General features: G+C 43.7%; 1 protein-coding gene across 32 annotated transcripts in view; it reads left to right on the top strand.

Annotated features, from left to right (window-relative positions):
- Positions 1–27,380, top strand: part of Sgip1 (SH3GL interacting endocytic adaptor 1) — a 197,482-nt gene that overhangs the window by 123,977 nt on the left and 46,125 nt on the right. For 19 of the 32 annotated variants that reach the window (XM_087904780.1, XM_087904783.1, XM_087904782.1 and 16 more), the window contains 6 exons: positions 13,751–13,775; positions 14,706–14,757; positions 16,517–16,602; positions 17,228–17,320; positions 20,807–20,881; positions 22,976–23,473. In XM_087904780.1, the coding sequence (XP_087760906.1) occupies positions 13,751–13,775; positions 14,706–14,757; positions 16,517–16,602; positions 17,228–17,320; positions 20,807–20,881; positions 22,976–23,473 (829 nt within the window). The remainder of the gene's footprint in view (positions 1–13,750; positions 13,776–14,705; positions 14,758–16,516; positions 16,603–17,227; positions 17,321–20,806; positions 20,882–22,975; positions 23,474–27,380) is intronic. The other 13 variants (XM_087904790.1, XM_085686326.2, XM_087904792.1 and 10 more) reach the window with 2 other exon arrangements.

The following is a 27,380-nucleotide window of genomic DNA, read 5'->3' as shown; positions in this document are numbered from 1 at the left end:
TGTTTCCCTACACGAGGTCTAACAGATTTTCCTTGTAGAACTCCACATTCTTCCACTTTGTTCCACTGACCTAGGCAAGCTAACCTGTTTCATCATGGTGAAGATGACCACAGACACGTATTGACATAGAAGCATCTTAGGCCAGCCGCACCAAAACTAGCAAATTTTTGAGTTATATGCTTTGAATTATGTCAATTGCAATTTTTTAAAAGGCTGAATTTTCTATCATTCAAATTCTCCTTGGCTATGTTACTCCTCCCTCTGTGGGGTCTGGAATCTGAGTTCTTTTTTAGTCGCAAATGGCCATAATCAGCACAATGAACGCCAGAGAAGCAACCAATTCGTAAAATAACTTCTAGAGGGACACATCACTTGCTAACAGTTCTGGCAACTGTCCCTGCTCTCAGAGGAGGTAGGTTTATGTCCCCCCAAAGGAGCCGTTTCCTCCAGAGCATGAGACATTGACTGACACACATAGTACATGTACTGAGTTTTCTAGAGAAACAGAAATGATAGACAAGCTATATATTTCAAAGGGCAACGTGTTAGTTTAGCTTATGATATGGGGAGGGGATAGTCCAGCAATGGGTCTTTGCACGCTGGAGAGGGCAAAACACTCAGATGCCTCATTGATCCCAGTCTGGCCCTGAAGGCCAGGAGGGTTCCTTGAGAGTCATCAGTGGCAGTGAATGTCTGCAACAGCGGTAGCAACAGCTAGGTGGATGCACTTGCCAGCACGCAGCAAGGGTAGCCAAGCCAGCAAAAGCACCATTGTTTTTTCCTCAGACTTCTTAATATCTCAGCTGCCCATTAAAAGGAAAGTAGCCCCACTGCACCCCCAGTTAAGGCTGCCTAGAAATTCCCTCCCAGACTCACTCAGAGGCATGTGTTGTTGTTGAGTCCAGACCTAACCAAGTTGACGCCACTAACCATCACAGAGAGTGCTCATTGATTGACTGAGTAAATGGATAGTCCCACTATCAGAAATTATGTAGAACTCGGCATCTAATCATAATATCATGCTACTTGTGTTGCTTTGTTTTGGAAAAAAAAAAGATTTATGATTTCCAGTTTCACGTCCCTTTCCCGGTTTGTGTCAGCCATGTTTCCGTCTCTGCCGATGGAAGGATGACGGAGGGTGTCCCTGGTGACCTGACAGGTCCTGGGGTTTTTCATCAAAGCTTACCCATGTGTTTCCTTCCTTGAGACTTCCTTTTAGGGCTTTCCTGCTCCAAGCCTGCACGCTGCAGTAGGAAATCTGTTTTCTCTCCTGAAGCCTCGGGTTTTCTGATTGTGATCCTTAACACTGAGCCTTCGAGCATCTGGATTTTTGTTTTGTTTTGTTTTCTTAAGTCCAGGTTTCTCTTTGCAGCCATGGCTGTACGGAAACTCACTTTGTAGACCAGGCTGGCCTCAAACTCAGAGGTCTGCCTGCCTCTGCCTCCCGAGTGCTGAGATTTAAGGCGTGTGCCACCACCCCCAGCTTCGGAATTTACTTTCTTAAACCACAGCAGTTTTATTCTTATAAAGTTTCTATAACATATGCAAATGTATAAGATTCAGATAATAATGAAAAACTATATATCCATTATTTGTCCTGTGAGGCTATATGCTAATGCCAAAAAGCATCAAATGTGGTAGATGGGTTATTTTTAGATACAGGATTTTGCTATGTCACTGAATACAAAAGACTGGAGCTGTGTAGCTAAAGACAGCCTCAAATCCACAGCCCTGCCTTTGCTCCCTGAATGCTAGGATTTAGACACGCGCCATCACAGCCAGCAGGAAGTGCAGTTTTCCATTGCTTTAGGAAGGAAAAAAAAGACAAGCGAAGGGTGTAACTTGCTCAAGTTGTATCAAAAATAGGGCCACGTGTGCAGGCCTGAGCCACATGTCCCACTATGGACAGCACAGACAGAAGGCAAGATGCACTGATCTTGTTTTGTCTATTTAAAGTTCCTTGCCTACTGCTTACCCTACTTGGAACCTGCTTTTGTATTTTCTAACATGAAGAACCAAAACAGGCTGCCCAAGAGCAATACCTAGTGGGAACATGTGTTACACCAGCGTGTTGTGCTTTCTGGCGTTGTTTGCTGCGTTTGTGTCTTGTAAGCCAAGGGCAACAGTTACTAAACACTCAGACCTGAGAGTCTGTAAGTGACAGGTAGACAACTGTCACACTGGAACAGAGTGAAGCCTCTTACCAACAGCCTTGTGACCCTCAGAGCCAGCTCGCCCTCACCCCTACACACACACACACACACACACACACACACACACACACAGCGGCTACCAGCCACCGTTGTTCCCACTCATCACACCTCTTCCTGTCTCCCTGTGACCTCTTCCCCAGATGGCTGTACTGTGTGCGTCATTACCAGCTTCAGGTGTCAGCTCAAGTCACCTCGACCATGTTACTGAAATCATGAAGCACCCGAACTTCTTATTTCTAAGTGCCTTTATTTGCTCCGCTTCTTAAAAATGTGTTCATCTTCTGAATACGAGTACCCGGTTTATTTGTTGTATTTATTACCTGCTTATCTTTTGTATTTATTATTTTGTCCATCTTCTTCCCAAACTCTCAAGTCAGCTCATTGCAACGTTCCTGCTTCCTTCGTTCACCAGGGTGCCTGGTCTAATGTCTGGTCTTTACCGAGTGCTTATTGGATGTCTATTAATGGCCAAGTAAATCAAAACAACTTTTTTCTACTTAAAGATACCCAGCTGGTCACAAAGATAAGAAATGATTGATTTAAGCCCGACAGGGTGGTGCAGTGCACACCTTCAATCCTAGCGCTTGGGAGGGAGAAGCAGGTGGATCTTTGTGAATTTGAGATTAACCTGGTTCCAAAGTGAGTCCCAGGACAGCCAGGACTGTTACACACACACACACACACACACACACACACACACACACACCAAAAAAAAAAAAAAACCTCTCTCAAAAAAAGGAAAAGAAAGAAATGGTTAGTTTAAAATATAATCCCATTATTTAAAAGATTCATAATTCAGCCACCTTATTTTTAAATAAGCATTTGCAAAATCTTAAAAGGCCTGTGAGTTTAGATTTGACTTTGGAATGTTCCATCCTGCTTGTAGTTTTTGATGTCCCATTGATCTTAAAATTGAGCTACCTGTTAGAAAAGCTTGCAAGTCAGGAATTGGTTTTCTTGCTCTATGGTACAAGAAAATTTCTGTTCCTTTGCGTTTTCTCCAATCTAAGAATTCACTTACTTTACCTCTATTTACATGTGAGCTTATAGCATGCATCTCTTTTTGAGTATTCTTGCTTACTATTTTTCATAGTTAAAACTTAACTTTGTCTCTGTGTGTTCAAGGCCAGCCTGGTCTACAGAGCTAGTTTCAAGACAGCTAGGGCTGGTAGTCAGAGAAACGATCTCAGGGGAAACACACACACACACACACACACACACACACACACACACCAAAAAAAAAGACCTCAAATTTGATGTTACTATCTTATTTTAAACCAAGAGGTGTCTTAATTTCTTTTTTTTAACCCCAAACAGAATTTTCATAATTTATTTTTTAACATACTTAAGAAACTCTTACATTAAGAGATGCTAAGTGGCGCTAATGAGCGCTAACACCGCAAACCAACATGTTGACCAAAGGGGATTTAATCCATTTTACGTCCTGGGATGAGGAAGCATAGGAAGAACAGAGAAACTCATGTCATTTTGTTTCCATGTTTCTTCTCCTCATTTTCATTAAACAAAATGCATTTGTTTCTAGAAACAACTGATAAATATGTCTTCCAAAAAGAATCTAATCCCCAGCTGAAAGGTTATTAGTAGAAGTTCACACTGTGACACTTGTTGCCCTGCTAGGGGAGGCAGAATGATTTACATTATCCTTGCCTTTGGGTATTTGGCTACACTGTTCTCCACCTCAATGCTAATCAGGACTTGAACAATGGTTTTGTCTAGTTAAGGGACATGGGCCCACCTTGGACCAAGTTTTTTGGAGTTAGATAATCTGGGCTAGCCAATATCAGACTTGCCTTTCAAATTTGCAAACAACCTTACAGGAAAGCAATTACCTGTTCCATTTTCCAGGTTCAAGGCCCAGAGTGACTTGCCGATAGGCATCAAGCAAAAGTGGGCTAATTTGAGTACATGGAAGGCTTGTGCCTCTTCCACTCCCGTGAGCCCTCTGCGGCTTCCTAGTTTAACCCCACAGGTGTGTTTGTAGATGGAGAAGCTGCACCCAACAACTTCATCTGCCTGTATTTCTCTGTTCATATCTGAAAATGGCACCAATGATAGACTCCCCCTGGTCCCCGGCCCTTGCCTACTAGGAAGCATTTGTGTTTGCTATAAGAGAAAGCCCCCCCCACCAAGGATATGTGGTCCTATAATTCTTCATCAATGTGTGTAAATCCATGCCACCTCTTTGGAGTCTTGAGTCTCTAACAGGTGTTAGCACCCATGGTCACTAATGGCAGAGAAATGAACATTTAAGGAGGAGCTACGTGAAATACTGGTAAAAAAAAAAACTGGTAAAGGAACCATTTCAAATAAGGCCACTTATCTTGGCTATTCACAATTCTGCCTTGCTTAAGGAATAATTTATAGTTTCAAATCTCAGAAGATACATGCCTCAAGGTTTGAAAGGATGCAAAAATGAATTTCATAAGCATGAGGGCAAACTAGACACAGCAATGTGTTCGGGGCTAGAGGCGGTTCACATGTAGCCACTGCTGGGAGTTGACTGAGGAGAGATGGCGGTTAATACAGAACAACACAGGAACTGCGATGCTTACTACCAGGATCTTCTTGTGTTGCCTGAGGCTAACAAATTCCAAGCAAATAGAAAGTGGTTGATTGTTGTTATTTTGAAAAAAGGAATGTGCTGTCATCAAACAAAACAAAGTGTGTGTGTGTGTGTGTGTGTGTGTGTGTGTGTGTGTGTGTGAGAGAGAGAGAGAGAGAGAGAGAGAGAGAGAGAGAGAGAGAAAGGGGACCTTGGAAAAGGCCTCATGGAAAAAAGTTCTTCTAGCCTTGAAGAAGGGTTTGACTGCTGAGAGGGAGAAGCCATTGAGGCTGATGAGCAGAGAGAGGAAGCAGGAAAGCCTTCAGTGTCTGCCACACTCAAAAGGTGTCAAGAAAGGTGTGCTGATAAATTCAGACCTCCCAGGAAAAGAACGGAGAAGAGGTGGGAGCCTGAACTCATCTGTAGACCATCAGGGAGGCATTATGCCAGAGTTGAGCTCACGTTCTGTTCTCTAAACAGACAGTCACATAGTGTGTGTGGGGCGGGGGGGGGTCTGTGGCATGGAAGGACTTTTTTCCTTGGGAGGTGATTCTGGGGAGAGAATAAAGGAGAGTTGAAGAGACACAGCTGGGAGTCTGGAAGTAAAATCGCAAGTTAGAAGAACATGTCGAAAGTTCAGGGAGTACTGCTGTTCGCGAGAGATGATGGGTCCTTGCTAAGATGTTGCTGGGGAGATGAGCAGAAGAAAATGAAAGATAGGAGCAGAGATGAGCTGGCTGGAACCAGGAGGAACTGGGAAGAGACACTGTCAGCTTCCATAGTGAGATTAGTTTCTGGAAGAGTCTCCAGTTGCTGCGTAATGACCATGCGTAGCTGTAATGAATTAGTGTCATTTTCCAGTTACTTCTAACATCCTGTTCGTAAGATATGAATCTGTTTGATCATTGTGAGTCATTGAAAAGATAGCTTAAAATGTGTTCAGATGGAACCGTGGAGCCATGACTCTGCCCTCAGAATCTTGAACTGAAAACAGTAATCCAGGTGTGACCATGTCCGACACAAACAGAAAGCATTTGCAGAAACAATGCCTTGGTGGGCTGCTTTGACTGAGGTCCTTTGGAGTCTCCAGTGCCTCTTCTTGAAGATACCTGTCACCTCTCTCATTTTCTCTCTGTTTTTCTTCCCCATGCCTTCGCTTTTAGAGGAAAAGCCCGGTAAGAGAAACCATATCCTTCTGATGCTTTGGGCTAATTACTATGCATTTCATTCATTCTCGCCATCTCTGTATCTCACGCCTGTTTAACATCAAAACCAAGTTTCCAATGCTAAGACCAAACTTCGTCACATGATGCCACTGGGGACAAGGAAGCTGGTTGCTAAGAGATTTCTTACCCATTATTATGGACTACAAGGGGGTTTTGTAGAGGGTCACAGGCATACAGCTCAGTACTTTCCAGCCAAGGTTTCATTTCTTACCGCTTCCACTTTCACTGGCCAAGCCGCCCCTGCAAACCATGGACATTTAATCTTGTTTTACTGGACAGCCTGAAAAGGAGGGGGGTTTTCAGCAGAAGATTTCAGATTAGTCTGTTTTCAGTCATTTTTATTGTTTCAGTAAATCAAGAATGATTGGAAAGAGGGATCTTTTTATAAAGTAGATATTGCAGGCAGCATAGTGGCTCAGTGGGTTACAAGGCCTTGCTGCCAAGCCCGATGACCTGAGTTTGAATCCTGGGAACCACATGGAGGAAGGAGAAAACCGACTCCCACAAGTTAATCCTCTGACTTCCACATACACCATGGCATGCATGCTCCCGCATGCAGACACACAAAATGAATATAATCAAGTCTGTCTCACCTTCTGAGTGCTACTTGCTAGTGCTGTGGGCGAATTTTACCGAAAGCACCATCTGATACGATGTGATTACACCTTTATCTTCAAGCAACATAGATGTCAAAACAAAAACTTCTTTTAAGAAGAAAAGGGAAAGAAGGAAGAGGCGTTTGTTCTCTTGTTTTGGTTGCCTGGAATATTGGGAACGTGTTCCCAGCATGCCTGGCCAAGGCTGATGAGGGTAATGCTAGTGTAAAATACAAACACATTTTGTCACATCAGCCCACAGTTAGAAGTTGGTTTATTCCACCGAGCTCAACTAGGGGGCTGCTGAAAGCTTATGCTTACCTTGTGCACTGGCTCCATCTCTACTTCACGAGGAAACTGCCCTCAAAATTCGTCTGTTAGGAAGGAGGAATGGGAGACACAAAAGAATAAAAATGAGTCCAAATAATAAAATTTGCCAAAATGTGGCCAAGGTTCTGTTTCCAAAATTACAACCAGTGGAGTACAATCATAAGAATGCATTCTGTTGCTGTTCAACTGAGCCTCTGTGAACATACGTGAGGCGACAGTCATGAGGTGGGCTGTGTACATCACAGTGCCGGAGCTCTCGGGAGTCCTTCCTTACGTACAGTCTCCTGGACCCTACATTGTCCTCTGAGCTAAGCAAAGTTGGCCGATTCTCATTAAGATCTGCCGGTGGCATTTCAAAACTCTCCAGTCCTCGTTGGCTCTCCTAGGAGGCAATGTTTCTGTCCTTACAGCGAGGTTACTTGTGTTTTCTCTTTCACTGTGTTTCTGAGATATTGTGTAACTCAGATGCCTTAGCCAGCTCCGCTGTGAATGAAACCGGGGTTACTAGCAGGGTCTTTGCTTCATCTCCCAAGTGGGGTTGCAGAAGATCGTCTAACTGGATTCAGCAACTAGCTGGTAGAGCTGACCTTGTGGTTCACAAGAACCAGCTGAAATATTGACACCTAACAAGGGTGAGGAAAACAGAGGCCTGCCGAGCACTTTATCCTTACTCTAACTCATTTAAAAGCCCGTCAGTCTGTTGGCCATGATCATAGTAACTACTTACTGTTGATACATTCTAATTCCTAGAAAAGCCTGTACCACGCCAGGACTGGGGACAGGGCTCACTTGGTAAAGTGCTTGCTTACCAACACAAGGACCTCAGTTAGATCCCCAGAGCTCACATAAAAAAAATTTAAAAATCCAGGTGTAGTTGAATTCCCATGTAGTCACAGTGGTGATAAGGTAGAGACAGAAGATTACAAATATCAGTGCTGACCTCAAAAAAAAAATCTTCAAGGAACAAAGTAAGAATTATCTCAAAGAGAAAATAAAATTGATCTTCAGAGCCTTCTCTAGGACACATCAGATGACCAAGAGGTTTAAATAATTAATGATTCATTAATGAGAAGTCACTCTGTGTGATACAGATGCCTGCAATCAGGGACGCATTAGCCACCTGCGGGCTCTGCACACCTGAATGGGTGTTTTGTTTTTGTTTTTGTTGTTGTTGCTGTTGTTGTGCAGTTATAATTTTTGCCCATATTTAAAAACTAGACCAATTAATTCACTTTTTAAAAAATCGAGTTATTCATTCCTCTCTAAAGAGAGGCAGCAATGAGGCCCCCTCCTCACACTGTAGGTCCAGTGCGGCAGAGCTTGATGTACCAGTGACCTCTTCCTACCCTGAGAGCATCTAGACAGGTGTCTCCACTCCTGGAAAAGACCAGCTCCAGATCCTAAATTCATCTTCATCCACCTTTGACGAAAATTCTGTAATTCTTAAAACACAAACAGAATGCTCAGTGGTGTTTGAAACTGGAGCAGAAAAGACAGAGAATAGGATAAAATAATTTTTCTTTTACAATGAACCGATTGCATCGAGGGCCTCATATAGGAAATTAATAGGTGAAGGCCCCATCCCCTACCCCAGCTGATAATGACTTTGCTGACCTTTCTGTCCTGCAGACATCTTTAAGAGTGGTAATATGCATAATTCCACTCCACTTGACTTCTAGGACTCTCTTGCTTCTAAAGGTTTCAGGAGCTCTTATTCACAGACTCAAGGTCGGCTGCATCTGTGCTTGGCACAGCTTCGCGCCTTTTGGGTTCTTGTTAATAAGCCTGCAACTGCGTGAATTTGAATGGCTAGTCCTTGTTGAAAAAAAAATTTGCAAATCAAGTTTTTAAAATGTTACCACAGGAGTTTGCCCTTTACTAGAAAAATATAAGCATGAGCTAATTCCTAAAATATGGATTTTTTTAAACTCATAGAAAATTAAAATATGACTTAATTTGAGTGGTTTAATACATTTGGTAATATTTTGAAAGTGTTTTAATTTTAAGTAGAGCAAGTCTTAAGTTCAACGGTCTGCCTCTGTCTGACTGCAGTCTACATTTTATTTTGCATGATATATCATAATCTCATATTGGGCAAGTATGCCACTTACACTGCCTTATTTATAGTATTTCGAATTTTTGTCACGTAACCTCCCTATTTCCCTATTTAAATAATTTTCATCTGGTCACTACACAATAATGTGGCCCAAACAGTCATATAAAAGTGATTATTTTTTTTCTTAAAACAGTATGATAATGTCAGCTCAAAGATACATACTGTTGTTCTAATACTAAAGTTGCATCCACACAAAGACAGGTTTATAAAAAAGGTTGAGTGAACATGTAGTGGTACCCACAATTAATAAAGTCTAAACTTGGGGTCATGTTGACTAGCGTGCGTCTAGAGGCCTTCTTACAAGCCTAGTCCTGGAAATGGCCACATCTGGACGATAGCCCCTGCCTCAGCCACGACTCCCTTCAGGAGTCTTCCAACAGTGTCATTCTTGACACCACGGAAGCAGAGATCTAAAACCTGTTCCCAATTCTGCTGACTCACTAACTGGGTCTCAGATCTCACTTTGAACTAAATGTTCCTGGTGGCCTCCCAAACAGAAAGACTGCAAGCTTTTGTTCCCACAATCAGTTTAACTTTGCCTGACCACTGCCTGTCCCTGTATTTGAGCTCCTAGAGTCTACCAAGGAAGCTTCTATTTTCTAAGGAGTCTTAAAAGTAACTTTGCATAGCTCCTTCACCTCCTACATCTGTGTCCTTTCTGGTACAGCCGAAAGATCCCAAAGGAGACTATTGGGACACACTGATGTCAGCTGTGGCCAAGGCTGGGGAAGGAAAGAAAGAAGTCGTGTCTGCATGGTGTATCCCCCGTTATCGTCTGGTCCACAAGTGTTTATTCTTGTCAGGCGGTTTCACAGTTTCCATGTGTGTTTACCAGGGGCCATCCACAAGAAGGTTGCCCAAATCACCAAAGTCAGGTTCAAAAAACAACAACTACCCCCCTGAAATGTACATCCTGAGAACAATGAAGAGAAAAATCCAAAGGGTGGTTTCTACTACTGGTAACCCATGGCATCGATGGTGCTGGTGCATGCTGTTGTCCAAGGAAACAGACGTGTCCAGACTATCTACATACTATCTACATACTATCTACATAGCCTAGAAGTCCCCTCCCCAAATATTCCGGAGGAAAACTGTCTTTAACAAGACATTATAATAAGTCACCAATACGGATTCTATGCATTCCTGCCTTGTTCTTACGGGCAAATACATTAAGCTCCACCCCATTAGCAAAGCTGTATATATGTCTCTCTCTGGAGTTCCCCCAAGTCTTCTGGGGCTTTGTGAGCCCTACTCAGGCACCTACCTGCCTTGCTCTGACCTGGTGATTTGGTAATTTGGTAGCTGTTTTGAAGCCTTTTGTTACCCACGCCTGTTGACTGATCCATCGTTCTCTGACTAGGTGTCTGTTCTCTCTTCCTTTTTGCTGACCACAGAGGCGCAGTCCGGTAAGAACTCTCAGTATTTTAAACCTTAAACACATGTAGAGAAAGGGAGGTAGCAAGGCTGGTTTCCCATTACCGTGATCATCAGTCACCCAGTATCCAAGCAGCAGTTGAACTGGGTTCACTGGTCGGAAGCTTCTATCTAAACAGGAAGGCATAGCTTGGAATTATCAGAGCATTTCTCTGTCACTGAATTAATGCTGCATAGTGTGTATCTGTCATATGACAAAGGGGGTTGTGTGTGTGTCCAAGGACCAAAGTGCGGTTAACACAAAGTTAACAGCAAAGTGATGATGGTGATGATGATGATGAAGAGGAGGAGGAGGAGAAATGCCTTCAGGAATAATAATAATTAACAATAATAATAATGTAGAGTTAGAGAGATGGCTCAATGGTTAAGAGCACATAAAGAACTTGAGTTAGGGTCCCAAAACACACACTGGGCAGCTCATAGCTTCCTTTAGCTCCAACCCCAAGAAATCTGCCCTTTTCTTGACGCTGCAGGTACCTAAACTCACATACACAAACCCGCAGAGACACGCAAACATAATTTTAAAATAAGGTAATAAGTTTAAGATAATAAAATGATATAAATGTAGATATTAATGAAACTGAAGAGAGGTATTTTTAAACAACAGCACTTTTAAGCCCAAATTCAAAATACACCCTTGTTCCATAACTTACATTGGTCAGTACACACTGATTCATCCTCAAAATTCACCTGAGAAAGGGAGGGGCACTCTCAGGCTGTTCCATCGTTCTAAATCCTGTCGCTTTAGACAGCTTTGACAAGCTATTCATCCTGGTAGTCCACATTCTCCAAAGGGAATTGGTTTCCTCGGGTCAGAGAATCTGAGGAATTTCAAGTGTTACAGAAGTCTCTTGGCTGTTTGGATAATGGCATCTACCTAATCAGTCCCTTCGAGAGGGTATGGCTGCCGTGCTGGTGTGTGCCTTTAATCCGCGCACTAGGGAGAGTCTAAGGCAGGAGAGAGAGAGAGAGAGAGAGAGAGAGAGAGAGAGCGCACAAAGCTCTTTGAAATGTTTCTAAGCTTGTGCCAATCAATAATCATTACCACTTGAGGCCAATACCACCCCACCCAAGCGACAAGCTGCTGATTTTCTATTTAAACTGGGAGATAACCTCTCCAGAGACGGCCAACCAGAGTATGATGATTCTGACCCAACTGTCAGGTGATTTCTCAGATTGTGACAACTCATGAGGAACAAATGCATTAATTCAAAATGACAAATAATTCACTACTCTATATATGTGCATGCATATATGTGTATACATATATATATGCATGTATGTACACACACACACACACACATATATATATATATATATGTATTCAGCAATAATTAATGGAATGAAAACAAGGTCACTTGAGGCTTCAAATAATGGGCTTCCTTCCTGGATGTGGGCCCTGTAGTGACAGCACCTCAGCCCCACTTGTCATGTTGCAGCCTCAGGTCCTCAAGGGCTGGGCTACACACTCAGCTGACAAGGAGAGCCTCTTTCCTGTTGGGCTGGCTTGTTACTGTGGGCCGCTTGAATCTATTCCTTTGTGATTGTTTTGCTCTTTCCCATTTCCAAGCAAAGCAAGTTTTCCTGTCTGGCTTGCACTTACCTCACCCATTCCTGAGGTATATGTGATACTGCTACAGGGACTTCCTTGCTGCCTTCCGGTGATAACTGTGTGTGGAAGGAAGGGACACGTGTGGTACTTGGCGGATACCGAAGAGGTGTTCTCGCTTCCTCGGATATTATGATTTTAGTAAAGTGAGCAGTGTAACTAGGTCTAAAGGGCTTCGATTTAGGCTCTGGTGTCTTCTGTCTGCTCCATTTGCAGTTCTCACAGTTCAAAGTGGAGCCCTGTTCCCTCAATCAGCTCATGAATCTTGGAATCCAGTAGTTGCTTGCATCCCTGTGTCTCTTCCTGCATGCCTTAAAATAGTTCTCATGACTGAGAGCCCACAGCCCAGGAAAACATTTCATCTCTGCTTTAACAAGCCGTTCTCTGTCATCTGTCTATATATCTCCTATACCCAAACTCCCACAATGAGCGAAGCAGATTGGAGTCAGCGTATTTATTTCATTACTAATAATGTGATCATTCTCTATCCGGCACATAGGGTAAGAACAAACAAATTGCCTTTTTCCAGGCAAAACAAGCTAGAAGATGTACTCTGTGCAACTAAAGCCACCCACCAAGAAACATCTGCCAGGGCTGCTCTGGCTCACACTGTTCCTCTCTCATAAATGGATTCAAACTGGGGCTGAAAAAATTCTCACTTGCCAGTTCTAGGAAAGATGAAGTACAGCCCATCAGTCTTCTGCGGATTACTAGACCACGCCCTGCACTGTTAGCATTACTATGGCGAGAACACAGCACAGCAGCTGTCCTGCCCCACAGTGAGAAAGGGTGGCACTGAGTGCCTCTTGGACCCCTTCCTTGTACTACTGCCCCCCCACACTTTCAACTAAGACAAGCCATGCCCTGCCTCATGATGCCACCCTCCTGGCTTCTTGCTTTTCTAGAAGAGTTCATGCTCAGAACCTTCCACAGCTTCTGACTTTCAGTTACAACTTTTGAGTTGCTTTTCCTATTATCTGAGTAAGTTTGTACCAAGAAAGATGCCAGCCCTAGAAGTGACCTGCATAGATCATTCCTGCCAGGGCTGTTTGCATTCTTCCAGAGGCCTTGCAGAGAAGAGATGACTTCTCATGGGCAACCTGGTGTCAGCAGGGGGGAGAAACCAAAGGGGAAGAGGGGAAGGGAGGCTGGAGCCTCTGGGATCCCTGTGTAAATGTTCCTGTAGGTAGGACATGAGGAGATATCAACACTCCCCACTTACACCCTTTAAATCCTATCTGTTCTGCTGACTGTTTCTGCCAACCATTTCAGGATCCCATCTGACTAGGGGCAGACAGTACTCACACATTCGAAAATTTTCAAATACCAAACATTTACTAGGTGTGGATTCTTACATACTAAATAGAGTTCAAGAGGGTCCTAGTTGTAAGAGATCAATCTGTGTCCTTACTAAAGCCACCCAGGTAAGGGGCTTGCTCATTCCGGTGACTCACCTTCTTCTCCATCACCTTGGAGGAGCATGAGAAGCTAATGTGTGTGTGTCCACCTCCAGGTTCCAGCTTCAATGTGGTTCTGAGTCAAATTTCCTTTTCCCAATCTGGGGTGTCATTGAGTTCAGTTTAATTGAAATGACAGAGATAATACATAATGTGCATAACATATCTGTGGTCTTAAGCCTTATAGTGTTTATTTCTAATTCTAGGGTGCAATTAAAAGGAACTTATCCAGTAAGTATATCTTAGCTCCCAGCCATAGAGTATGGTTTGACAGAAGGAAGCGTTCCTTGGATCTTGGAACATATTTGCATTCAAATTGCACAGTCTGGGGGTTTATTTGTAAGGCCTTCGAAAGAAAACATTTACAGCAAAGATTTCTTATTGTGATGGAGGGTATCGGTTCTGAATAATTAATGCTTAAATCCTCCAAACCAATCTATTTTTAGAAAAGCACCAGTGCTTTCTTCCTGTGTTTGTCAGCTCTTGCTGTATCTTTAAGCTTAGAAGTTAATGTAATCAAATGCGTTTGATGAGACGCACTGTAGCTAGAGGTGGGGAGAGAGGAGGCATGTCCTGGAGGAACTAAAGGCAGAGACAAATTACCCATTCTTACATTATTGGATATATAATGCTCAGCCCACCGAAGTAATATGACATAGGTGATCATATATAGGGCCTGATGCCCCTCCTGCCACATAAACTGTATCCTAGGAAAATCTAAATTCCTAAAGTTGCACCATTTTCTTGCCATTTCAAGAAAGGGGGGGGTCATGCTGACAGCTGGGTCGGTATACTATGGGCATATGGCCTGGATTATTATCCCCCATGGTAACTGAGAACCAGAACTCATTCAGGCAATGGACATTTGAAGAAAGGTAGGCTGTTCCTCTGAACTCTACAGTATACAAATCTTCCGTTGTTGGCTTGTTTATGGTTTTTCTTTGGGTAATGAGGTTTTACAAATGCCAGAGAAATCCTGCCACAGATGACAGCTATATGACTGTCGCACTGCCAGGGGAGAGGGTTTGTTTTGAAGTTTTCACATTAAGTTGCTTATCGATGAGGCTTAAATCTCTAAGTGTTTCCACACATAGTTCATGTGTCACCCCAGAAGGGACTGGTAAAGATATGCCTACAAAGGTCTTTTGTCCTGTGTGTCAGGTGAAGAAGTCGCAAGACCCAGGCGTTCCACCCCAACTCCAGAACTTACAAGGTGAGCATGGAAGATGCCGGTTGCTTTTTACTCATCGTGAACTCTTATCTATTCAGCAAATATCCTCCAGGCCTCAGTGGATGAAGGGCCTAACATGTGTGTGAGTTCATCTATCTACAGCATAGGCCAAATCTGCTGTCCCTTCTCACACATGCTGCTCAAAGGGGAACGTTGGGTAAACACCTACATTTGTCTATGGCAGAATGTGTGCTTTACTTACTCATGGATCTAGAGTTATGTATGAAGAGGCTTTCTGATTTCTGGAATGTTCAGCTGAGATACATCTTATTGCACTAAAAAAGAGAAGTCAGATAGTTGGATATACTTTCATGATACATTCCAACTTCCCAACCAAGGGACTTTCTGTTTTGTTCTTCCTCGCCCCCTCTGTCACAAACTGTTGCGTTTCACAGTGGCTTCTTTGAGTGTAGTATTGCACAAATAGTTGCTGTTTCCAAAAGTGGTAGTTCCATCTTTTTAAAATGTGGATTCTTTCTGTTTTCTCATCCTCCACCTGCTCCTGCCCTTTTCTCTCCAAGCCTCACCTGCATGACATGCACACAGAAAGCATCAGACTCCCGGGTGGGAGTCAGGTCTGGAAGGAATGGAAACAAAAACCAATAAAATAATAATGATCCATCTAGATATGTGGTCAGGAGGAAAGATGAGATACCTCAATACCCTTTAAGATACACTGGGTTGGGGCATCACTAGCTTATTAAGTAGGAAGGAGCAAGATAAAATTAGCAACTGAGCGTCCCAGCTACTTTTTTATTCCAACACAACTTCCTGGGCACCAGTTAAATAGCTCTGTGCTTGATTTTTGTTGAACTGCATTAATTACAACAAGAAATATGGTGAAGTCTTGTTTGGGTTTCTATCCCTATGATAAAATACCAAGACCAAACACAACTCAAGGAGGAAAAGGTTTTTAAGTCTCAGGTCACGGTCTACCATCATAGGAAGTCAAGACAGGAACCTGGAGGTAGGAACCTGGAGGCAGGAACTGAAGCAGAAGCCATGGAGAGTGCTGCTCCCTGCTTACTCCTCGTGACTCACTCAGCCTGCTTCCTTACTGGACATAAGACCACCAGTCTAGGGATGGAACCTTCCACAATGGTCTGGGCCCTCACATCAATCGTCAAGAAAATGCTCCCAACACACTTGCCTTCAGGTCAATCTTACACAGACATTTTCTCAACTAAGATTCTTTCTTCCCAGATGACCCCAGCATCTGTCAAGTTGACATAAAAACTAGCCAGCACAGGTAATGACAAGTATAGATTTTTAGGCCAGGCATGTTGGCACACACCTGTAGACCCAGCACACAGGGGGCAAAGGCACAAGGATCATGAATTTTAAGATAGCCAGGGTTTTATAAGAAGCTGTCTCAAAACCATAAAAAGTAAATATGTGTAGTTTTTTGAGTTTGTGTGACAGAAAGGTACCTTGTAATAAACTGCCATCTCTAATATGTCACTTCTGTGTGTAGAGAGACTTACCATTGTGTTTCTGTTGGAACTGCACCTAGGCCTCTGTTAGACCTCAAGGTCTTGTCTCCTGACATGAGCCTTTTCACATGGCATCTCCATGTGATCCCTTCTAAGCCCAACAGAAGCCTTGCACACATGTGTGTTTGGCTAAGTACACAAGTGCATATGCGTATTTAACCGAGGAAAGTATTTGAAAGTTTGTGTATGGTTTCGAGCATCCATTTTTGATCCTTCTCTCTATATATCTGCCTAAATGCATGTTTTAGCAAGAAGCCTCCAGATGACACGCTGGCCCTCGCTCCTCTCTTTGGTCCACCGTTAGAATCAGCTTTCGATGAGCAGAAGACAGAAGGTAGGGAACTCTATGTCTACAACATGGCTTTGAAGTTACTTCTGTCAAGTGAATGGCTGTAATTGTATCTTGGGAACATGAAGACAAAACACCCATGCACATTAAATAAAACGATTATTTTTTTAAATTTTTCTGGTTCTCTTAAAATGTTCAGCAAGCATCTTTAGAATAATCATTCCTCTCTGTGATGGAGTGAAGGGTTAAGAGATTGTACAATCTTTAAGAATAGGAACCACAGCACAGAATCCAGACATTTCCAGAACTGAAGCATATGGATAGAAGTCTTTAAATATACTGACGAACAACAAAACACGTTCATAAAGTAATTCCTAAAATGTCTGAATGGTACAGAAATAGTGACAGTATGTATAGTGGCATCCAGAGTGCCCTTAGGTAACCAACTAGGAAGAAAGCGTGGGCTCGCCTTTAATTTAGATCCGTGTACATACACAGACACCCCTTTACATCCCCACACACCGTGCCTCTGGTTCTGTTCTCAGCACACTCCCAAATTAAACTGCTAGGGTGACACAAGGCATAGCCGTCATGTAGTGAAACTCAACTTTAAAGTTCTAAATTCCTGTTTAAACTTACACTGCAAAAAAATTTGTTTTTATGTTTCCAGTTCTTTTAGATCAACCTGAGATATGGGGTTCAGGCCAACCAGTTAACCCAAGCATGGAGTCTCCGAAGCTAGCAAGACCGTTTCCCACTGGAAGTAAGTTATGTGTCTGACTCATTTTACTCTCTGTCTGCACAGTACAATTTTAGGTAACTGTTAGAATGCCTGGATAGATAATGTTTGAATTTAAAAAGAGACATTATTATCCCACAGGCTAGATCAGGTGACCTAAGCTGGGGTTAAATAAAATGAAATCGTGTTGTTAGCTTTGAGGCAGCCCCTCTTCTGACATCTTACATGATCTTTTGTTTATCCATCCCTGTCGTATGACTATGTACAAGTCAGCAGAAGCTGAGCTGAAAGCACTGGGCAGCCACACAACACAAGTACTGAGCAAGTCTGGCTGGAACTCGGCTAGTCTTGTGAACGCCTGAGATTACACAGGACAGAAATGACCCAAAGACAGTAAAGATGACCTAGGAAGCAAGACAGGCTCTCTAGCAGAGAGACAGACACTGCAAGGACAAATGTGTGCAATGTTGCTGGTTTCAGCCAAGGCGACTGGAGAGGGTCCTAAAAGGCCTCGGAAATCCTTCGCCTCTGGTACATTGAACTAGCTGGGTTGATTAGGTTAGCCAAGCCAGTCACCCATGGATTTATGAAGTATCCATCTGTAGTCGCCCATAGCCAGAAGTGCATAGAAGGTACACCTCGGAGTACTAACAGGAGGAATGGATTTGAAGAGAAGGTATTTGGTGAGTGAAGGAGCATGAAGGGTCTTTTATTAAATAAACACTGTGACTCGCCAGCAAATGCTCTCTCCAGCCCAGCAACGCCAGGGCTTTGCTGTTGGTGTCTAAAACTGACAATGGTAATTAGCCCAACGGATTCAGAACCAAAGGCTCAAAGGCTATGTGTCGGGAATGTTGTCACTATAAGGTCATGTGATCCAGTCTTTGTAAAATTATTTTCGTCAAACACGGGGAGGGCACGTAAGAGTCAGCAGCTTTTCTTCAAGCTTTGAACTTGGAATGGCGTTACAGAAACAGTTTGAACCACAGAAGTTCCGAGCGCTTCTCCATGTGACTGAAATATAAAGTCAATAATAAGAGTAAATAAAAAGCGCCTCTTTTTTTGGACACCTTTCTATACAGATCTAAGCTATCCACATTATTCCTAGAAAATTCTTTCTATTAAGTGGCAAGAAAATAAATGAACGTCGTGTTTATGGAGATAGAGTTGGAACTTTCGGGCAAACTGTAGATGCTATGTGTCCTCTTAGCATAGATGAAGCTGCTGTTTAACTGCTGAACATCCTATAGTTATACTTGCTTTCTGGTTGTAGTGGAAATTCACCTTTTTAGTAAGTCCTCATGGTATTTTATTTATTTTATGATATCTAGTGGTTATCATCTCAACTTTTTTTTTACAGAGGTGATGAGTTAGAATCGAAACCTCTTATTGGTTCTGAACTTCAAAGGGAAGGGATCCACTTGGGGAATAGTTTTCAACAGCTCGTAGCTAAGATTAAGAACAATTTACGAGGCTGGAGAGATGAGTCAGTAGTTTAGAGCACTGGCTGCTCTTGGAGAGGACCTGGGATTGGTTTCCAGCACCCACATGGCAGCTCACCACCATCTGTAACTCCAGCTCCATAGCATTAGGAGACACCCTCCCGCCAATGTCATGGGTATTCGCATGTTGCACATACATGCAGGCAAACACTTATACACATAACATATAAAATAAAATTATTTTAAAGAATTACTTATCCATGAGTTTCAAGATAGGAAGGCATATTATTATATGTGTGAGTGTGTATGTGCATGTGCCTCTGTGTGTGTGTCTGTGTGTGTGTGTGTGTGTGTGAGAGAGAGAGAGAGAGAGAGAGATAGGAGTGGAGAGGTGAGGAACTTCAGGAAGACACTCTTTATGGGGTGTCCAGAGCTCGCTAGCCTTGGGCCCACCTGGCTCATTCTGATTTTAGGCTATGAAATATGGGTTCGCACTCAGGTTCACAGTGAGGGAGGACTTAAGACAACTGTGTGAACTCTTGAATCTACCAGACATGGCAGGTGAGAAAATAACATACATTTAAAGAAAACATAGAATTTATTTATTGGAATAGTAATTCCAAATTTCCTCAATAAAATGAAAACCCCTATTCATAAGAACAAATTTTTGGGCAGAGAACAAAATACTTTTTATCTTAGGATTTTATTTTCTAAGAATGTTTCTCAGGAATGTTTATTCTTTAACCCATCACTTCACTTCTGACATCCTAAGACGTTCTGTCTTAGGGTTTCTATTGCTGTGAAGAGACACCTTGACCACAGCAACTCTTGAAAACAAAAGCATTTCATTAATGTGGTGGCTTACAGTGACAGAGGTTTAGTCCATTATCATTGTGGCGGGAAGTGTGGCAGCTGAAAGGATGGTGGCATGCAGGCAGACATGGTGTTAAAAAAAAAAAACCTCTACATCTTAATCCAAAGGCAACAGGAAGTTGACTGAGATCCTGGGCCACTGGGCATATCTTGAAAATAGGAGACCTCAAAGCCTGCCCCCACAGTGACACACTTCCTCCAACAAGGCCACACCTACTCTAATGAAGCCACACCTCCCAGTAATGCTATTCCCCACGAGATTGTGGGGTGGCCAATTACATTCAACTACCACACATGCTGTGGATTTAAAAGCATAGTGTTGCAAAATCTGTCCAGATACAGTATAGGCAACATCATCCAGACTAGTTTTAAAACCCCTTCCTGTATCCCTCTCAGGACCATTGCTGTTTTCATGGTCACACCCTGGACTGGAGCTATGTTAGCAGGATTCATGATCAGCCACTGTTCCTCCAGAACACAGCCAATGTTTTCTCAACACGGTACCCTTGCTCCTAGTAAAAGAACTGAACTTAGCTGTGGCTTGATGTTTGTTGGATAAATAAAATGTTGATTTTATTGCTATCTGACCTTTTGTGAAACTCCTACGGTCATAAGATGGAGGAATCTGAAGGCTTCTGTCTCTTGGAGTCCTAGTTAGAGTTGTCTTTGCTGTGATGAAACACTATGACCACAGACAATTTGGGGTCCAAAGGGTTTATTTGGCTTACATGCCACAGTCCATTGAGAGAAGCCAAGACAAGAATTCAAGCAGAGCAGGAACCTAGAGGCAGGAGCTGATGTAGACACCATGAAGGAGTACTGCTTGCTGGCTTGCTTCACATGCCTTGCTCAGCCTGCTTTCTTATAGCACCAAGGAATACCAGCTCAGGGTGGCCCCACCCAAAATGGACTGGGCTGTCATACGTCAATCGCTAATTTTGAAAATGCTCTACAGGCTTGCCTGTAGTCTATCTTACAGAAACATTTTCTCAAATGACTTCCTTCCTGTTCAGTGTCTCTAGCTTGTATCAAGTTGACATAAAATTAGCCAGCACACTTGGTGGTGCAATTTTTAAAATGTAGCCCACAACCAAGACTAGATGTGTGAATAAAAGCCCAAGTCATGCTTCTTTTCCTTTTGTTGTATAATTCAGGAAGAATACGATCACTGACACTATTGCTTCTCTCTTTGCAGCGCCCCCACCTCTGCCTCCAAAATCTGTACCAGCCACCCCACCTCGAACAGGCTCCCCCTTAACAGTGGCAACAGGTAAACTAGGTTTTTACAGTTCTGAGATGGTGTGGCAAACAGATCCATGGCCTTGGACGAAAGCATGCCCTTGATGCATTGGGAAACGTAGGCTGTGCTGAGATGCACAGTGCTCGTGTTGGGTTTCAATGTCACAGCCACTTACTGTGCTGACTTGCCGTCAGGTACACTCCCAGGTGTCACAGAGACGTATAGTTTTTTAAAAAATGTAATTTTATATGATGGGGGCTGCACTGATTATAAAGTAGCCACAAAATGAAAAGTCAACTATTTACTCAATCCCTCACTTTGTGGGCTCTCGTTTGAATGACTTGAAAATGAGTAGTCTCGAAGTACAGCTCATATCTTTCAAGAGCCAGTAGGCTGTCTGTAGAACTGAGATTGATTGCTTAGGGCATATAAACTTAAGTAGGTTCCAGAATGAGCAGTAACCTGTTGGGGGGATTATTTCCCCCAGCAGTCATTCAAATACTTAATCAATTCACTGCAAAGGCTGGGGTGATAATTATAAAATATGGCAAGGAGTTGCTGTTTTAAAACTATTTTAAGCCTATCATTTCGGACACACAGCTTTTCCTTTCTATTACAATCAATACTATACATTCATGCCATTTATAATCTGCCAGGTCTTAATGGACAAGCAATTCAAAGTGGTCATAGTGATGTTTTTTAAAACCTGAGTCCTAGAATGTGGCTCTTCATCACCTTTGGAACCTTGTGGCAGCTTTAGGCCTGGCTGTTTCTGCTGCCTACTGAGGTTGACAGAGGCAGAACGGGGTATTTACCAGAAAAACAGAAAGTTAGGCCCAGTCATTTATGAAATCTATACTGACTCAAGCCCAACAGAGGGTCATTGAAAGCATCATTGATAAGGCATTTGCAGGCTCAGTTGTTTGGAGACCCTGCACCGCCATGAATTATATTAGCTGCAAGGAAATCTATAAGCAACAAAATCATAAATTGTTGTCAGCCCTGCAAAAAGCTGCCCCATTTCTCTGTGGCCTTTCCACCTTGGAAATGAACTCCTTTCCAATCAGAACTATGGAAATATCAAGCCATTTTTTATAGCCACTTACAAGTAAGGTGAGGTGTGGGTGTGCCCTCCAGATATTTAGGTAGCAGTTCATAATTTGAATAACCTGATTGTTGCTTTAAAACCAAAAAGGACCATTTTACAAATCATAATTATCAAATATTTTATACTTCACTGAAGGACACAGTTTTTTTAATTTTCTTATTATTGATATGTGTAGAAAAGAATTCACTGCTGATTTAAGCAAAACAAAATTTTCTGTATCATGCTTCAGAAACACATTGCAGTCGCTACTAGTGCATCAACAATCTCTGCTTTGTGAGAAAAGAAACTCTAAAGATGCTTTCATGATTTCCCTCCCGTTACACAGGTATCCACGTCACATGCCTAAACAGTAGCAAATGCCTTGCTGTGTCCCCTGTGTGCGTTGTGTATGGAGTGTGCTGTGTTTGTATACATTTATGTGGGGTTATCTTCTTAATAATCTTTTTGTGTTTCTGGTGTATTTAGAGTAAATCTATAGCTAAATGTGATGTCCTTTTTTTTTTTTTCCTATTTTCAATTACCAGAGACTGTCACTAGTTTTACCAAGCTTTCTGTTTGACATCCTAGACTGGAGAGGCTCTGTAAAGATGGGACTGACTTTCAGGGCTCCGGTCTCGGGCTGTGTTTTGTGTATTCAGCAGCCCAGGTTTTCAGGAACGCCCTCCCTTCTTCCAGAGTCTAAAGTGACCCTGATACTCCCATTTCAAAATGATCGCTGCTGCTCCACTTGAGAGCAGAACTGTGCTCAGATTTTTAAACAAGAGTGAGATGCACTACCGCAGTCTCCTTCCATGGGAGTAACGCTAGCCTAGACATATGAGTTGCTTATTGAAGTGAGTCCCTACCCTCTCCCTCCAGTGCTTAGCTCTGTAAAGGTCTTTCCGCATCATGAAGAATGCCCACTGAGGCACGTTACACGGTACAGTATGCCTGCTAAGCTTCGCCTCCACCCTCCAGCCCGATACAAGCAACAGTAAGAGTTAATAAAAATTTAAAATCAACTACTTTAACCACAGGAAATGACCAGGCAGCCACAGAGGCCAAAATTGAGAAACTACCGTCCATCAGTGACCTGGACAGCATTTTTGGTCCGGTGCTGTCCCCCAAGTCCGTTGCCGTTAACACTGAAGAGAAGTGGGTCCATTTCTCTGATGCATCCCCGGAACATGTTACTCCAGAGTTGACTCCAAGGGAAAAGGCGGTGACCCCACCAGCCGCATCAGACATCCCAGCTGACTCCCCAGCTCCAGGCCCACCCGGCCCCCCAGGCTCCGCAGGTCCCCCAGGGCCTCCTGGTCCTCGCAATGTACCATCTCCGCTCAATTTAGAAGAAGTCCAGAAGAAAGTCGCTGATCAGACCTTCATTAAAGATGATTACTTAGAAACGCTCTCCTCTCCTAAAGAGTGCGGGTTGGGACAGAGAGCAACTCCACCTCCCCCACCACCACCCACCTACAGGACTGTGGTTTCGTCCCCCGGACCTGGCTCAGGCAGTGGTACGGGGACCACCAGTGGTATGTCTCACTGTTCGAGTGTGCTTGGTGTGCTGGGGAATGGCCGTGGCTGCTGCGCTGTGAGCAACACCCTCCTCCTGCCTGGCAACTGGCTGTAGGGCTTCCGCCATTCCTCCTCTGGTCTGGTGTCCTGTGGCCCTGTGGCATGTTCTAGTCCATTGAATGCTCCAGTCATAGTCCAAGTGTGTGGATGTGTCTTGTCCTGCACTCCCAGCCCTAGAAGTGCCCTGACTTGTCCCCTACAGTTAGGAGGTATAGGGGTGGGGCTCTTTGTTCCTTATAAAGAAAGCTGTGATGGCGTTGTCTAGAATTCCGGAAAGTTCTAGAAGGATAGATGTCACAGCAAGTAGATTACAGGTTAAAATGTCTGAATTCTTTCCTTCTCTTCCCCACCCCCTCCGAGATATCTCACCAGGGCCCTATGGTTTATATGTCAAAGTGTGGAGGAGGATCCTGAGGTTTGAAAGGGAGCTAGTTGAGAACAACCATTGGATGGGTTATCATGCTTCTATTGTACCTGAGTCACCTGATCATGTGATAGGCAGTGGGACTTAGGATGCAAACGCTCCTGTTGAATTTTCTTCATCTTTATTTGAAGCTGCCTTTTGTGTTTTCTAATTATAGAAAGGTAGGAACACTTGCCACGCACGCCAAGGAACTACTAAGGTTTTTCCAAACCCTTTACTCCACCTTTGCCCAGTCACCTGGTCGGAGGCTCCGTGTCCTTTTCCTCCGCATGCAGGTTCAGTCTCAGCATCTTCCAGGAGGTCGTGAGTGCTGCTTTGATAGCTGCTTGGAAAGAGGCCACCGAGTTTGAGGGACTTAGATCTAGAAAGTCACCGAGGAGAAAGGCATTTGCCTCCACTCTAACCCTGTCGCTGCTACCTCTTGACGGAGTGGCTTCCAAAGCTTGCACTATGTAGGCAAATGTACCTGGGGTTTGTAAAGGGAGCGATCCTGATGACATCAGCTCGGGCTGGGTCAACTGTGTGCTTAGCCCAGCGGCCCTACGAAGGAAAACAATCAATACTTAAGTTTGGGGAGCAGAGCAGTAAACAGAACCAGCCAGCGTCTTTGCCATAAGAACCATGAGAGGTTTCACTTTCCAATAATAGAACAACTAAATACATTACTTCAGCCTCGCAGCAGCCAGCTGTCTTCAGTACTAAAGGGTCCCCATTTTACAGAGGAAAAGAACTGTTCAGACAGTTAGCAGTTGCAGACTTAACATTTAAACACTCAGATTGCATCCTGCCCTGAGCTGTACTTCTGACCGCTATGTCCTTCAGGTACTTCTGCAAAGTTTGGTCACAAAACAGACTGGACTCACCTTACTACTGACGTCCACCTGTATACTACACAGTGCCGGGCACTCTCCAGAGTGGTCTTAAAAAGACCCATCTCTGCTTCTCTCTCCAGTCCTAGAAGGCTAAAGCGGCTGCTCCCATACAATGTAACCCTGTAAGGTCCTGTCTGGGATACAAAGCTGTGTGCTTACCTAGAAAGAGAGTAAGCAACCTCTGGCAGCACCCCTGAAGATGCTAGCTGCCAGTTTAAAAGAAGGGTGTGCCTCCATCATTTTCTGATGTGCTCTCTCATTCCTGGGCTAGGTTCTTAGGGTTCTGGAAGGGCATTTCAAGAGGTTGTCACCAGCAGCCTGTGGTGGGCCATCATGCACTTCTCAAAGCAGACGCCCACAGCCAGGGAAAATAGGGTGCCTTTGATCTTCACCTGTGTTCTCCCCCGCCTGTCACCAGCCATATTTAAGTCAGCCAGCCACTGACCTGGTGAGGGATGGCCGCTCCTCTTTCTATTCGGGAATCTTTGAGAATCCGGTAACTATTTCAGTGTGTAGCTTTCGTGTCCTCATTTGAACCTGATTTTCAAGTGTCACCAACAGAGACGGTTCATTCTTATGAAGTAACCCACAGAAAGCTGCATTCAGCTGCATTGAGGGGTTAGATTTGTAAGTAGGAGACTGAATTTGACTAATGAAGCCCATGAATAAATAAAATTTTATACTATCATCCCCTGAATTAAGTCCCGGTTAATGTGTGACTTTATCTTGTCTTGGTGTCATATAGACAAACTGCCCCAAATGAAAATTTGGGATCTCAATTATAGGGATGTTTGAATTCTGCTCTTCATGAGTCTTGGCCTGGTATGGCCAGCTTTTCCTAGACATCTCAAAGCATGTGTGAACGTACCCACTGTATACCCAGCATGGGTGGCTGCTGCTGTGACGAGTGGCCCCACCCACAGCATGACTCAGAAGAGGTGCTTGCTGCTGAAACAGTGGGAACCTAAGAATTAATAACTCTGACTCCTATAAGCCTCAGCTAGAGCATGACTTCGCTGAAAGGCGGGCATTGGTTCTTGGTATCTGTGCAGAGTATGTGCCCGGGCACAGGAGAAACATCTTGCTAGCTTACAGCAAGTGTAGATTCCAGGGAAGGAGGAGAGTTAGGTTCAGAGTGACATGTTCCGGCTCAGGAAATTGACACATGACACACTTTTCAGCTATATTAAACAATACACACACACAATGACTTTGAACAACCTGGGCTTGTCTCTTGGTTAGAGCTACTGTAGCTATGATGAAACACCACAGCTAAAAGCAACTTGGTGAGGAGAGAGTTTATTTGGCTTACAGATCCTGAGGGAAGCCCAGTCAAGAACTCAAACAGGGCAGGAACCTGGAGGCAGGAACTGATGCAGAGACCATGGAGGAGGGCCACTCACTGGCTTACTCCTCATGGCTCGCTCAGTCTGCTTTCTTATAGGACATAGGACCACCGGCTCAGTGTGGTACCACCTACCGTGGGCTGGGCTGTCTCACATCAACTACAAATTAAGGGAAAGCTCTAAAGGCCTTCCTTCCTACAGCCCTATGAAGGCGTTTTCCCAATTGATGTCCCCTCCTCTCAGATGACTGTGTCTTGTGTCAAGTTTACATAAAAATAATCAGACGAGGTTGAAATGAGTAAATTGTTTGCTGACCTTACAGAAAGGGTAATTAGCTTCATCTGACAGACCAAAGACCAAAGCTCAAAGAGCTAACCTGGCCCTGGTCACAAACCTTCTGAGTAGCAGCAGCTAGATCCGCTGAAAATGTGTTGGATTCCATGTCCTGAAACTCTGCCATTTCCACTCCGCTGCCTCCACTGCCTGCAGCCCCATCCACAAACAGATACGCGGGAAGGGCCAGAGCCATTACGCTGCAGGCTGAGAGCGGTAAATAGGCCGAGAGCAAGCCCAGGTTGTCATTGCCTGGAGCTCACAATTTAAGCCTTAGACAGTGTGTTTCCTAGGGCATTTCACACCGTCCTTCCTGAGGGTAAAATGAAAGAATGACTGAAAATCAGAGAGAATAGGGATATATAAATATGACCTTGCAACCATTACACCTGAAACCAGTGGTCAGTGTCACAAAAGCATGCGGAACATTGGTTCAGTTGTTAGATGCTCACCAGGCCCTGCACATCCCTGCTACACCTTGTGGTTCTGCCCACATTGATCAATAATCAATGTGTCTTTTAGTTTTTTTGGTTGGTTGGTTTTGGGGTTTTTTTCTGTTTGGTTGGTTGGTTGGTTGGTTTGGTTTGGGTTTTTGATTTTTTTGTTTTTGGTTTTTTGTTTGTTTGTTTGTTTGTTTTTGAGACAGAGTTTCTCTATGTAAAAGCCCTGGCTGTCCTGGAACTCACTCTGTAGACCAGACTGGCATCATACTCACAGAGATTCTCAGCCTTCCTCTGCCTCCCAAGTGCTGGGATTAAAGGCATGAGCCACCACCACCTGCCACCAACACTGGGCCATGTCTTTTAGTATCTATGCACCCCTTGACTATCTATCTACATAATCTATCACTTCCATTACTTTGATAAGAATAGTATAACATAAGAAAGGA

The sequence above is a fragment of the Myodes glareolus genome, chromosome 3, assembly GCF_982192425.1.
Source record: "Myodes glareolus chromosome 3, mMyoGla1.1, whole genome shotgun sequence".
Classification (NCBI taxonomy): Eukaryota; Metazoa; Chordata; class Mammalia; order Rodentia; family Cricetidae; genus Myodes; species Myodes glareolus.
This window is presented reverse-complemented; position numbering and strand designations above follow the sequence as displayed.